Source organism: Lithobates pipiens, unplaced genomic scaffold (assembly GCF_037356315.1).
Source record: "Lithobates pipiens isolate NorthernLeopardFrog02 unplaced genomic scaffold, aLitPip1_a1.2 Scaffold_3, whole genome shotgun sequence".
NCBI lineage: Eukaryota > Metazoa > Chordata > Amphibia > Anura > Ranidae > Lithobates > Lithobates pipiens.
The window spans coordinates 721,302-736,833 of NW_027507790.1; the positions used below are offsets into that span (position 1 = coordinate 721,302).

The window sequence follows — 15,532 nt, forward strand, 5'->3', positions numbered from 1 at the left end:
CATGCCTGTCTATCTGTGTGTGTAAGTTTACACACCTACCTATTTATTTTGAATATTAGAAAAAGGTAGCTCTTAGTCCCAAGTGCTCGAGGGTGGTATCACTCACCATGATTTTGAGAGAGGGTGAGGGAGTAAAGAAGTTGACAAAAAAAACATTTTTTATAGCACTGATCACTATATTGGTGTCACCGGTCACCAAAATGTGTCAATTAGGGCCAGATTTGTCCACCGCAATGTCGCAGTCCCGCTAAAAATCGATGCTCCCCGCTATTACTAATAAAAACAATAATAAAAAAAAAGTCCTTGAATCTTTCCCCTATTTTGTAGACGCTATAACTTTTGCGCAAACCAATCAATATATGCTTATTGCAATATATTTTCCAAAAATATGTAGCAGAATACATATTGGCCTAAACTGATGAATACATTTGTTTTTTATATATATTTTTGGATATATATTATAGCAGCAAGTAAAAAATATAGTTTATTTTTCAAATATTTTTGTTTATAGCGCAAAAAATAAAAATGGCAGAGGTGATCAAATACCACCAAAAGAAAGCTCTATTTGTGGGGAAAAAGGACATCAATTTTGTTTGGTTACAACGTCGCATGACCACGCAATTGCCAGTTAAACCTACGCAGTGCCAGTGGTGGAACTATGAGTGGATCAAGTTAAAGTGGTTGTAAACTCTCCCACACAACTTTGTCCCATGTAAATCAGCATAAAAAACCCTAATGAACACTGCTTGTAGATATCTCCTTACTTGCTTAGTATTGTTGTAATCCTTTTTGTTCTTTAGAATGATGTCACTGAGCATGCCCAGATCTCCCCTGATTTACGGCACACTCTGTGTACTTTGTCTATCTATTATCAGGACTTCCTACGGCACAACACTGAAATCCCAGGAGACTGCAGAATCATTCAGAGCTTCCTCCTACATCCCATGTGACCATGTGACATCACATGCAGTATAAACCAGGGCATCGGACAGCATTACTGCAGTCTTATCAGCTGAAGCTGATAAGACTGACAAAGGCAAACACTAGATGATCGGTACAAGTAAATACTATGAAATAAAACAAGTCAGCTATGAACAGGGAAGCAGGGTTGCCATAGAAATGTTGGATTGAGAAGGAGGCTTGGTAAACAGTACAGGAAGTGCTCAATGTAAGGGCAGAAATACACCCTACTGTGGTTTTAGAAAACAATACTTAAGATGATGCTGCCTAACCCCTAGAAACAAGATTTTTAAAGTTTCTTTAAACAGTAAATAATATGCGACTTGGGCTGGATTACAGTGGTTATAGTTTGATAATTACTTATTATAATGGACTAAATGAAAAGAAGCATCAGAGTGGGAGAGTTTACTTCCTCTTTAATGAAGAGTTAAAGACAGAAGACACACTTTATTTGGGTTGTTTGAACTTTTTAATCTGTTCCAGACTAGCCACCGCAGTTGTACTGTGGCAGAATGGCATGGGCAGGTGAATCGCCATTATGTTACGTCGCTCCCTCTGGAGGCCACTAGGGCACGCGCGCGCTGCCGGAGGCACGAGCCCGCAGTGCGCTGCCAGAGGTGCATGCTCGCAGCTCGTCCCTGGAGCCGATGCGAGTGCCCGGCGGTCTTGATGACCGCCGGGCTCCTGCGATTGCTCGTAGCATGGCAAGAACCGGGATCTCTGTGTGTAAACACAGAGATCCCAGTTCTCTGATGGGAGAAGTGACAGATCGTCTGTTCATACAAAGTATGAACAGGGATCTGTCATCTCCCCTAGTCAGTCCCACCCCCCCTTCAGTTAGAATACACACTAGGGAACACAATTAACCCCTTGATCCCCCCAAGTGTTTAAATCCTTCACTGCCAGTGACATTTTTACAGTAATCAATGCATTTTTATAGCACTGATCGCTGTATTAATGCCAATGGTCCCACAAATGTGTCAAAATTGTCCGATGTGTCCGCCATAATGTCACAGTCACAATAAAAATCACAGATCGCAGCCATTACTAGTAAAAAAAAAAATATATATAATAATAAAAATGCTATAAATCTATCCCCTATTTTGTAGACGCTATAATTTTTGCGCAAACCAATCAATATATGCTTATTGCGATTTGTATTACCAAAAATATGTAGAAGAATACATATCGGCCTAAACTGAGAAAAAATTTGCTTTTTTAAAAAAAAATTGGGATATTTACTATAGCAAAAAGTACAAAATATTGGTGGATATGTACTAAAGGCAAAAACACTTTGCACTACAAGTGCACTGCAAAAAAAGGATGTCAATTTTGTTTGTGTACAATGTCGCACGACCGCTCAATTGTCAGTTAAAGCGATGCAGTGCTAAATTGCAAAAAGTGCTCTAGTCAGGAAGGGGGTAAAATCTTCCGGGGCTGAAGCGGTTAATATATTTTAATATATTGGTGTAATTTATGAAATTATTGAAGTCACTAGTATTTATATTTATATACATTTTTTATAAGTGGCTAGATAGGATCTTGGCACTTTATTATTATAAATTATCTCACCTTTGTATGTTTATTTTAGTTACTGGGACCCACAATGAGAGATTGGTGGTGCATCTATTTATATATTTTTTTAGATGTATTTATTGGAGAAGTCACACATTATTCACACATTATTCATTTAATTTATCTCTTTGGTAACATTTAACCCCTTATAGATAGCTAAAAAGATCAATGATGTGAGTGGGAAGATAGCTCTAAAAATAATTGTGAAAAAGTGATTGATGACGTAGCACGTACATCGAGGTGCCTTCTGGTGACGTGACCAGAAGTGTCTCACGGGGGAGTGAAATGCACACTGTCCCTCTGGTGCATGCGTGGCGGTGTGCGGCCCACTACCAACATTCTTGTGGGTTATCCTAGTGCCGGGGCAAGGCACAAACAAACGTAAGAAGGATTATTTGTATTACCTATTGTTTTTAATAAAATACAGTATTGCGCTATTGGTTCTCCCTTTGCCTGTCATCACGGGTATCGAAGTGGAGAGGAGGCCATGACATTTCTCCATATCATTTTTAGTTAAAGAGGTCATGGTTATCTGGTCAGCATTTCATTTGAGCACTTTGGGTGTCACTTAGATTTTCTGTGGTGAAGGACTTTCATTGCCAATAGATCAAGATTTTTCACTGAAGATTAATGGACTTATAAGATGTATTTTTATTGTTTAATTGTCTGGTTCACATTGTTCCATATACCATATATGGTTGTAAAGTACACTTTGTTTATTACATATTTTTTCACCAAGCACCCCTTACCATTACAAATTCACATATGTCCTAATAAGGGATAAGACCATTGTGCCATGTACATTATATTATTGTTTGAGTGATTGAGAGTTTTTTTGCAGCAAATTTTTGTAAATGCTTATATATTCACATATACCGTATTCACATTCAGGTAAATCAACCCCAGTGATTTCCATACATTACATTTAGGTTTCTATGCATTATTTTTGTGAGAACTGATCCATAAAGACAGAGACTGCTCAAAATTGGCTATTACATTTTTACATTCCTTAACCTCCCTGGCGGTATGATTATTTCAGATTTTAGGTGCTGAAAGCGGTACCATTATTTTGCATGGAAATTTGGCGTTTTATATTGTAGTCCTGTAATTCTTAGGAATAACTCACTTAAATCTGTCCAGACCAGAAATTTAGCAGACATCCCGGGTATGATAAAGTTTGAAAAATGAAATCATACATTATAATATAATAAATAACTATAAATAATTATACCAAATAATAATATAACAATAATAAAAATTATTCAATAATGTAATCAAATCAAAAACACTGAAATTTGCTCAGTTGCAGAATTGTCACTGTCATTACTTTTCAATATTTGATAACGGATCTCCCCACAAATCGCTATCGCTTAATTTTGCGAGTGATTCTAATTTATTATCACTGTTTTCTAGCTGGTCTAAAACCATTTTTGATGTAAAGGGATCCCCATGAAGAAGTCACGTGGTGACGTAACGCGTAGGGAGTGGCCGTAGGACAAACCGGAACTAACGTAAGACTGGCGGTACACGCCAGATCTCTATCTGTTTGAACTTTCTTTTTAAATGTGAGAGTCTATTGCTTTCTCTTAATAAACTTATTTAGTTATTGAAACCACTACACTATTGGAGTCCCCTCTCTCTCTCCCTTCCCTCCTCCCCTCTGTGTTCTCTTTAAGTTTTATACCACGAGGATACAAATGCTGCAATATTACATACAAGAGGTTGAATTGGCCCTCTAGTGGCAGAAGTCTATATCACTTGGTTATTGTGCACAGAGAAGTAAAGGAGAAGTTTATTGGGATCATCTTTATTTTTCCTGATTATTCCTTCTTTGAGGTGAGAGTTCTGAGAGCCTGATATTTTGGAACATTTGGTCCTGTTCTTTCTCAAGTTTTTTCACCATACACCTACACTTATTGGTGTATTTATTTATATGAGTTTTCCATTGACTCTTGTTTTTCACATTTATATATATCATCCATTTTTTCAGTGGCACGATTTGCGCAGGACTCTTTATTTTTATTTATTTATGTGATAGTTTGTGTTTACTATTTTTGTCCCACTGCATTTCTGTATTATTTAGCAGCACTTGCACTTTCTTCATCCCACAGGTTGTTTCATTATACTTTGTAATATTTTCCATTTTTTATGCACATAGATTTATTTCACGTTTAGCACTTAGTGGCGCGAGGGTCCATTTTCCACAGTGACTACATTGGCCTGGCATTAGCCACTTCAGCCCCCTGAAGATTTTACTCCCTTCCTGACCAGAGCACTTTTTACAATTTGTCCCTGCGTCGCTTTAACTGAAAATTGCGTGGTCATGCTGTATCCAAACAAAATGTGCGTCCTTTTTTTCCCACAAATAGAGCTTTCTTTTGGTGGTATTTGATCACCTCTGCGGTTTTAATTTTTTGCGCTATAAACAAAAATTTGAAAAAAAAAACAATATTTTTTAACTTTTTTTTTTACTTTTTGCTATAATAAATATCCCCAAATTAAAAAAAAAACAAACACATTTATTCATCACTTTAGGCCATATATTCTTCTACAAATTTTTGGTAAAAAAAAACATCAATAAGCGTATATTGATTGGTTTGCGCAAAAGATATAGTGTCTACAAACTAAGGGAAAGATTTATGGCCTTTATATGGAATTTTTATTATAATTTTTTTTTAATAGTAATTAATTATTAGCAATTTTTAGCGGGACTGCGACACTGAAACAGACAGATCAGACATTTTCAACACTTTTTTGGGACCAGTGACAATTTATACAGCGATCAGTGCTATAAAAATGCACTGATTACTGTATAAATGTCACTAGCAGGGAAGGGGTTAACACTAGGGGGCGATCAAGGGGTTAATTGTGTGTTCCCTCAGTGTGTTCTAAATGTGTGGGAATACGATTGACTAGGATTGATTGCTGATGATTGACCAAAGCATGCACCTGACCTGTATGCTTTGGCCAATCACAGCACAATGTACTTTGAGAGCCATGATTGGCCAAAGGCAGAGTCCACTCCTCACACTATATAAGGATGCTGCTTACACAGTAGCTGTGTATAGTGTGTGATAATGGAGATTAGGCAGGTAGTTAGTACATAATGTGTGTTATATTCTTAACCTCCCTAGCGGTAATCCCGAGTCTGGCACGGGATCGCATCGCTGGATGCAGGGAGGACGCAGTGAGACTTACTTACCTTGTCCCCTGGATCCAGCGATGTCCTCCACGCTGTGTGATCGAGCTGTCCTCCGCTCGATTCACAGTGCCGAATGCCGCCGAGCTCCGTTCCCTGCGACGTTACGGCGCACGGGAGCGGAGAACGGCGGAAAATTCAAAAAAGTAAAAAGACACAAAACACACACAGCACTGTAATCTTACAGATTACAGTACTGTATTAAAAAATTACACACCCCCTTTGTCCCTAGTGGTCTGTGCAGTGCCCTGCATGCACTTTTATATTATAAATACTGTTTTTTCTGCCTGGAATCTGGAGATTGTCCATAGCAACCAGAAAGTGTCCCTTTTTCAGTGTTTTAGGATTTGATTACATTATTGAATAATTTTTATTATTCTTTATTATATTATAAACTTTATCATACCCGGGATGTCTGCTAGACTCTGGTTTGAAGAGATTTAAGAGTGTTATTCCTAAGAATTACAGGACTACAAAATAAAACGCCAGATTTCCATGCAAAATAATTGTACCGCTTTCAGCACCTAATTCCAGACTGAATCATACCGCCAGGGAGGTTAATATCTAAATTTTAATTGGCTTTATTATACTTTATTTAGAATATGAATTCTCTATAATTGTGTGTATGAAAACTCAGAATCAATTAATCTCCATATTATGACATGCTGAAATTGAAAAAGTAAACATTTAAAACCTGTCAGGATTTTGATGAATATTGTAAATCTTATATATGCTTTTTAAGGACATATTCCTATGTAACTGATATTTTGTTTATAGTCTTAAGCTTTCCCTTCCCCCCACTTCCTGTCATTAGAATGGTCAGCCTATGTATGAATGATACCAGATGGTAGATAGCTATGGTAACCACTCTTTATCCCACACCCTTGTGAAGGAGGGTTTATTCTTTTGGCGCAAATTTAGAAGCTTTGAGTCATATAAGCAAAAGCTGGTGAGGAGACGGCCTCTTTGATCGACACTCAGCTCTGAATACAACATACATCTCAGCACACACATTTTCAGCTATTTTCAGCATACACAGGGTTATTCTGCCATTTTAGATTCCAAAAACACATGGTTTGATGTTAAGAATTTTTATATCTTTGAAACGAATGAACGATACTAGAATCTTATCATTCTACTATTTTTGTAAGTATTATTTTCTACTTTAGTGTGTATAATAAAACACACATTTTTGATTTACGCTGACTCAGAACCAATTCAAGGAAATTCGTCTCACAATCGCAAGTTTGTCTTACCAAATATATATATATAAGAAATATATATATATATATATATATATATATATATATATATATATATATATATATATTTACATATTTTTACAATGTGTACAGTCAGTTTTGTGCAGTCAGTTTAGTGTACAGGCATACCCCACTTTTAAGTACACAATGGGACCAGAGCATGTATGTAAATGAAAATATACTTAACGTAACTTCACAATGCATGTACTGCATTGCAATAGTCATTTAGTCAATAGTCAGGCATAACTGATTACCTAGGCAAGCTGGCCAACCTCAAAATTGGATATGTTTTTGTCCCGGATCTCCTCTTGATGCTCCCCAAGTTTGGTGTCCCTGTCACTTATGGTTCCGGAGCAGTACCATGTCAAGCTGACAAGATTTCCCACAGACACCAATGTTAAATGTTAAAAACCGGGAACAGTGCCCTGTCAAGCTGACAAAGATTTCCTATAGACGCCAAATGAGCACTAAAAGCTGAAAATTGGTCTGGGCAGGAAGGGGGTGAAAGTGCCCTGTATTGAAGTAGTTAAGGGGAAACCTATGACAGAATTAAGAAAAAAACAGCGTGCGGTCCCACCCAAAATCCATACCTGGCACTTTGGGTCTGGTATAGATTTTAAGGGGAACTCTACACCAAAATTTAAAAAAAAGGGTGCGCCCCCCCCCCCAAAATCCATACCAAGCCCTTTGGGTCTGGTATAGATTTTAAGGGGAACTCCATGCCAAAATGTAAATAAAAAATGGCATGTTGCCCCCCAAAGCACCTTGTCCCCATGTTGAGGAGGGCCTCTTCCCGACAACCCTGGGCTGTGTTTGTCAGGGTCTGTAAGCAAGGGGCTTATTGGAATCTGGAAGCCCCCTTTAACAATCGTAGCCCTACCCATTTACCAAAAAAGTGTTAAAAGGTAAGAAAAACAGGAGACAACTTGACAAGTCCTTTATTAAAAAAGAAAAAAAAATAGTGTCCCTTGATGTATACATTATCAATCACAATGCCCACCAAACCTGAAAAATAAAAAAAGTTAAACCTGCTGTCACCTCTTGGGAGGCCTCTGGCCACGTTCTTCCTCTCTGCTTTGACAGCTCTTATATAGGCAAGGGGCGGGGCCACCCAGAAACATCACCCTATGGCACCACCCCTTCTGACGTCACGAAATGTCATAAGGGGTGATGCCACCGGGTATCATAACCGGGTGGCCCAGCCCCTTGCCTATATATAAACTGTCAAAGCAGAGAGAAGGCAGACGACTGGTGGTCTCCCAAGAGGTGACAGCAGGCAATACTGTAGAGCCGACAATACATTAAATCCGTGAGCAAGTTTAAATGACATTTTTAAATGTCATTATTCCTGCAGCACTGTACTATACATTGCACAAATGCGCCACTTTACAGGCAGATGAATAGGACCCCCCCAGGCACGATATTTAAAGACGTTTTTCATTTTTATTGTTTCACTTTAAGCATCATTATCAAATCACTGCTTCTTTAGAAATGATAATTTTAAAAACGTTTTTGTGTATTAGTACATTTCCCCTAGAGCAGTACCCAGGTCCTCATACAATTTTTATGGCAATAAATTGCATATAAGCCTTTAAAATGAGGACTTTGGTTTTTCATGTTCATGTCCCGTAGACTTTAATAGAGTTTACATGTCACTGTTTGCATGTTCTGGTGCAAACTGAACTGGGGGTGTCCAGCCTATCACTAGTAACAATGGAGCTCTATAGTAGGGAAAATACTTAAGGGTTGGCAAAGGGTACAAAAGTGTTTTTAAAAAGAACTATCATCAGTGATATTCAATATGGATTTACATAAGACTGTCAAATAAACCTGTTTTCTTTTATGAGAAAGTAAGAAATAACTAATACAAAGGGGTAGCTTTGGATGAAGCGTACTTTGACTTTTGGTACAGTGTGTCATTTGATTTTTTCGGCTAATGTGTAGGTTAGGATCTATAGTATTAGAACATTTAGTCTGTAATTGGATAGCACATTTGTTTAAAGTGTATGTGAAACCAAAACTTTGTATAGCTTTGAATACAGTGGAGAATAGTTATAACCCCTAGCAGGTTATTTTCTATCATCTTTGTCCTGCAAGGGAGATCTCCCTAAATTCATTTTCCTGGAGATGAAACAGGGAATGAGAGTTTGCATGTCAATACCATTTTTGGCCAATTAATTCACTCGGGATCACTGGCTGCTTTGTTTACAAGCAGACTCCGACTGGGGATCTCCCATTTAGCAGTGATATTTTTTTATGTTACAGAGTTAACTTGAACTGTAGACATGTGCAATTCGTTTTGTAATGAATTGAAATTCGGGCCGAATTTTGCATCTTTCGGACATTCGGATGCATCCGAATGTCCGAATAAAAATATAACGAATTTCAACTAATAAAAAAGAAATTATAGCAGATATAACTAATTAAATTGACATGATTTGGTAATTCATTAAAGATCTAATAAAACAAAAGGTCAACTCAAAGTAAATCTTACAGTCCAATCAGCTGATTAATTTTGTACTGGAGGTTGGATCACTGGCAAAGTGCATTCCTGAGAGTGAGAAGGATGTTGTATTGTATTTGAGCAGAGGAGAAGAGATATTGTCATTGTGTGTGTTAATAGATTCAATAAACAAACAACTCTCCAAACTAAGAATCATTATCACGAATATATACATACATAAATATTGAATTTCAACGAATACGAAATAAATTATAGTGGATAACGAATGAATTCCACATGATTTGAGATTCATTATAACCAATATCGACACTCTACAGAAATAATGAATTATCCGAAAACAAATCAACAAAACATAACGAATATAACAAAACAAAATTATGTATTTTATGAACGAAACTAAACTAAACAAAATTTTCCATTGTGCCCAAGTCTATTGAACTGTTTCATAACTTCACATGCAGCTTTAAGGCATCCCAAAAACATTTTATTTAACGTATTTTTGTATTTTCAGTATTGGCCTTTATGCTGCATTAATATGTGGGTGCCTTTGTTTACCTTTTTTTATTTTGGGGAGGGGTGAGTGAGAAGGAGTACCTTTGTACCCCATACTCACTCTGCTGAGGGTTATGATATCTGGGGAACCCCTTATTATACAGGGGGCATCCAGATTCCAATTACCAAGTACCAAGTGCAAATCCCCTAATCCTTTTGGTGGACAAGATGTGGGGATGTAGCCCTTGTCTTTTCAAATGGAGGACAAGATGCTTTGCAAAGTACCCTCCCAATGTTGAAGACATCTGGCCTAGTATGATTTAGAAGAACACAGTCGCTGCCCTTCCTTTACTGGACACTCAGACTGCATGCCTTGATAATTGCCTGGAATCAATTTTAGGGTGAACCCTACATTTTATTTCCCGTTTTTTTTTTTAAAAAGAACTAATTAAAACATAGCATTCAATCCACTCACATCATTATAAATAAAATCAACATAGCGATGACAATATTTTCCTTGGAGATCAGGAACAGGGAAAAACGCTGAAACTGCTTCAAGCAGCCGAATCAGAAATTAGTTATCAACACATGGGGATCAGAAAGGATTTATGTATATTTTTACCTGTTGGAGCAAACTGTTTCATGCTTTATAAGGGTTTTGTGTTTTCAATTATCCTTTTCCATGTGAAGGGTCTCCCAGTGTCTTGTACCATGTCAAAATACAGTCAATCACCTGTTCTATGTCACTGGTCATCTACTCAAGGTTGCTACACAAGCTGTCACTTAATCAATCCACTAGAAAATGTGTTACAGTGCTGCAGTTTTCCCTCCAATGCAGTAACATTGCCATGGAAATGTTACAGCTAGTTGGCTACTTATTCATTATTAGCCACAGATTAAATTCAATGTAATATACAGGTTTATTCTGCAGTTAAAATGGGGATAGAGATATGGAGAGGATAGTAAGAGGGCTTTCACACTGCCGTGCCCATAGCGTTGGCGGTAAAACACCGCGTGTTACCGTCGGATTTGCAGTGCATTTCGGCCGCTAGCGGGGCACTTTTACTCCCTGCTAGCGGCCAAGAAAGGGTTAAAACCGCCCACAATATGAGACAATAGCGGGTTTTGCCGGTGGTATTGCAGCGCTGCCCCATTGGTTTCAATGAGGAGTAACGGTGGAGGAGCGGTAAACACACCACTCCTTCACTGCTCCAAAGAAGCTGCTGGCAGGACTTTTCCTGACGTCCTGCCAGTGCACCGCTCCGGTGTGAAAGCCCTTGGGCTTTCACACTGGAGACAATGGTGCAGCAGTTTGAGGGCGGATTGCAGGCGCCATTTCTAACGCTATAGTGCCTGCAAAACGCCCTCGGTGTGAAAGGGGTCTAAGGCACAGCTTCTTTTCTGTTCTTTCTCTCAGTGGGAATCTAAAGTTCAGGATCTCAGCTAGGATGTAGAAAGAGATTCCTTTCGGGTGTGCAGCACTGATAAGCCAGTGGTAAATAAGGGATTTGTTTAAAGCGGAGTTCTGCTTAAAAAAAAAATTAAAAGTCAGCAGCTACAAATACTCCAGCTGCTGACTTTTAATAAATGGACACTTACCTGTCCCAGAATCCATCGATGCGGGGGGAACAAAGCCCCATTCTTCTCCCCCTCCTCTCTGCAGCGCTGGGGACCCACTGCATATGCACATGCCGCGCCACGCACCGAAACTGGCCGTGCAATCATATGGGACTTGTGACGTGTCCCAAATGATTGCCAAGAGGGAGGGGGGAGAGGTGATCTCCCTTCCGGTGCCACTGTGCGCCGGGAGGAAGTGGGAACAGGGACCCTCTGAAAAGAGGGTACCCACTCCCCCTCCAAAAAAATTACATGCCAAATGTGGCATGTTTGGGTGTCACCTCCCTTAACCACTTGGTGTCGGCAGGCCGTCATAGGACGTCCTTGGCTTTGTGGTGGTATATTTGAATTATGCCTGTAGCTACAGGCGTCATTTAAATATCAGCATTTTCAGCCGGCGATTCCCTACACCATATGAACGATCATAGCAGCTGTTCTGCTGCTTAATCGTACTTACGGGTGGCGAAGGGGACTTCCCCCCTACCGCCGCCCTCTGTTGCCTCTACCAACTCAACGATGCGATCCGCGAGTTGGAGAATGGATCCGCTGGCTCTGGATGTTGCGCATAGAGATTTCTAGAGGACCAGATGGTCGCCGGAGTCTCTATGATCATCAGAGGCCGGGCGCGATCATATGACATCACGCCCAGCTCTGCATTCAAAAAAAGGCACTGCCTCGGCTGGGAAGCCATGATCGGTTTTTATTTTATTTTTTTATTTTAGGCTTCCCAGCCTTGAGGTGAGATGTGGGGTCTTATTGACCCCATATCTCACTGTAAAGAGGTCCTGCCATATCATATTCCTATTACAAGGGATGTTTACATTCCTTGTAATAGGAATAAAAGTGATCACAATTTTTTTTTTAAAGTGTCAAATTCCCTGCAATATGGAGCTGTTGAATAGGAAATACAGAATGCTTAAAGTGGTGGTAAACCTCTGACATGAAACATGAACAAAGTATACCATTCTATAGTATGTACTTGTCTCAATCCAAAGCACTTTGTGTTATTTCTCTCTGTTGCCTTGTTCTGCTGCTATTCTGCATGAGTTACTTCTGACAAGTTTTTCAAACTCCAAGAGACAGAGGGAGACCAAGGAGGAGAGCTCTAGCACACAACCTGTGAGTGACAACCTTAGCTGTGCATGTTTCCTGTGTGCTGTGAGTAGGGAAATGTGTCCCTTCCCTTCAGTCAGCTCTCAGAGCTCTCCTCCCTGAGTGTGTGACCCCTGTTCTCTGCTTTTGATAGCTCAGACAAGCTATTTAAATTCTGTACTTCGAAAGCTGTAGGGAAGAGTGAGCTGCAGATAAACATATGCAACCTATGTAGGAGGATTTGTTTCATCTATATGTATCACCTGAGGCTAGTTGCTTCACTGGGTGTAAGAGTTTTCAAGCACTTTAAGAGAAATGGTTTGCAAGAAAGCTTTTTCTTTGTCTTACTAGGGAACATCACGTGAATAGTAGCATCCACTCTAAACTCTTTACATGCCATTGTAAATACCCTTTCCAACCCATCATTCTACAGAGCAGGTAGTTGTACTGCATGCCAACTTGTATACAACATATAAAGTGGCGGGTGGTGGTACATTTTTTGGGGAGGGGGAATCCGTCCACTGGTTGGTCGATCACCAGCCCCGCACTTACCCAATCTAAGTCGTGGGCTTCCTACAAGGGGCGGCTTCACCTGCATCTCCTCCTTCCTCGGCTTCACAGCACCGCAGCTTCCCCTGCGTCTCCTCCTCCTCGACGGCCAATAGGATCACTTCTCCTCTCAGCCAATCGAGTCTCGGGACCCACTTCCTGAGCCAGGATTGGCCAGGTGGAGAATCAGGAAGACAATAGCGAATATTAATTTGCTATTATAGCACAACTGCAATGCGCCCGAGTCCACCCTTTTTTAAGTCAGTTAGAGCCTCTGACTCTTATCATGTGCTTCTAAAAAAAAAAAAAAACATTGGAATCCATGCATCCGGCACCTTGCATGTAGATTAGGGGCGGGCACATGGATTAAGGGGTGGCCCGACGGGCTGCCGATGGGCATATAGAAATTCAATATGAAAGGCAAGCTTCAAGTATTTGAGCTACTTGAATTAAAAATATAATTTAGATCAAATAACTAAACTAAAAAGTCATTTGGATCGTTATGTTTATACTTCCTGTTCATCCTTTTTTCCAAAGAACTTTCTTAGGGAATGCCTTATTACCTGGTTCCTTAAACTATAAATTATAGGATTGAGCAGAGGTGTAACAACTGTATAAAGTAAAGATAACACTTTGTTTGTATCTAAGGAGAATCGGGACATGGGCTGCATGTACATGGCTGTTATGGTACCATAGTAAATTATAACAACAGTTAAGTGAGAAGCACATGTGGAGAAAGCCTTCTTTCTTCCAGTGGTTGAAGGAATCTTTAAAATTGTGGAAATTATGAAGATGTAGGAGAGTACAGTTAAGAGGAAGGAGGTAAATATAAGTCCAGTTGCCAATGTGGAAATTGCTGTTTCCGTAAAGTGGGTACTGCTGCAGGACAGTTTAAGAAGAGGTTGAGCATCGCAATAGAAGTAATTCACTTGATTAGGACCACAAAATATAAGTTTAGATATTAATACAACAGGAAGAATTGGTGAAATGAAGCCTCCAATCCAAGACCCAGAGGCCAGCTGGTGTGAAGTTGAGTTGGTCATTTTGGTGGCATAATGAAGAGGCTGGCAAATAGCTAGGTATCGATCATAAGCCATGGTAGTAAGTAGGTAACACTCAGATGCTCCAAGAGAACTGAACAGATACAGCTGAATCATACAATTATTGAAAGAAATACTTCTCTTATTTGTTATAAAGCTGGACAACATTTTAGGGACAATAACTGAAGTGTAGCAAATTTCCATAGCAGAAAGATGATTCAATAAATAAAACATAGGTATTTGCAACTTGTAGTTTCTCAGCACAGCTATGAAAATGGTGATGTTCCCTGCAACAGTGAAGATGTAGATAAGTAAGAAAAGTAGAAACATCAAAGGGTAGATTCTCTTTAAACTGGGGAAACCCAAAATGATAAATTCAGTTACTACTGTTTTATTGCTCTGCCCATCCATTTCACTGCAGGATCCAAAAATAAAAGACACAGATTTTGAAAAATGCACAACTGAGACAAGATATGTATCCTACTGTATTCAAAAGTGATTATATAAAAATGTCTTACATTTAAAATATTGTGTACTCCCTACCAGCATACTTGTATAAAGGGGTCTGTTTACAAAGTGCTACACATTTTGGGCCCAAGAACAAAAGGCCACTTAACCACTTTGCTTACTGGGCACTTAAACCCCCCTCCTGCCCAGACCAATTTTCAGCTTTCAGCGCTGATGCACTTTGAATGACAATTGCGCGGCCATACAACACTGTACCCAAATGAAATTTTTATCATTTTTTTTTTCACAAATAGAGCTTTCTTTTGGTGGTATTTAATTACAGCTGGGAGTTTTATTTTTTACTAAACAAACAAGAAAAGATGCAAAATAAAAAAAATAAAAAAATCATGTTTAATAGTTTGTTATAAAATTTTGCAAACAGGTAATTTTTCTCCTTCATTGAAATGCGCTGATGAGGCGGCACTGGTGGGCACTGATAGGCTGCACTGGTGGGCACTGATAGGCTGCACTGGTGGGCACTGATAGGCACAGTTAAAGGGGCACTAATAGGCACAGATAAGGTGGCACCGATAGGCACAGATAAGGCAGTACTGATGGGCACAGATAAGGCGGCACTGATAGTTACCACTGATAGATGGGACTGATGGGCACTGATTGGTGGCACTGATAGGTGGCTCTGATAGGTGGCACTGCTGGGCACTGACGGGCGGCACTGATGGGCACTGGTAGATGACACTGATGGGCACGGATATGTGGCACTGGGGTGCAGCACTGTTGTTGAGGCAGATTGTGGGCACTGATGGGTGGCACTGTG

The 15,532-nt window shown here is 39.5% G+C and overlaps 1 protein-coding gene across 1 annotated transcript; it reads right to left on the minus strand.

Moving 5' to 3' along the window:
* Nucleotides 1-13,715: 13,715 nt before the first annotated feature.
* On the minus strand, nucleotides 13,716-14,661 carry LOC143939928 (olfactory receptor 6N1-like). The gene has a single exon (XM_077461020.1). It carries the CDS (start codon nucleotides 14,659-14,661, stop codon nucleotides 13,717-13,719), a length of 945 nt encoding a protein of 314 aa, XP_077317146.1. The 3' UTR covers nucleotide 13,716.
* Between the last annotated feature and the right edge of the window lie 871 nt (nucleotides 14,662-15,532).

Bases quoted from the DNA above. Each gene is read 5' to 3' on its own strand.
- LOC143939928 (XM_077461020.1), bottom strand. From the start codon at position 14,661: ATGGATGGGCAGAGCAATAAAACAGTAGTAACTGAATTTATCATTTTG.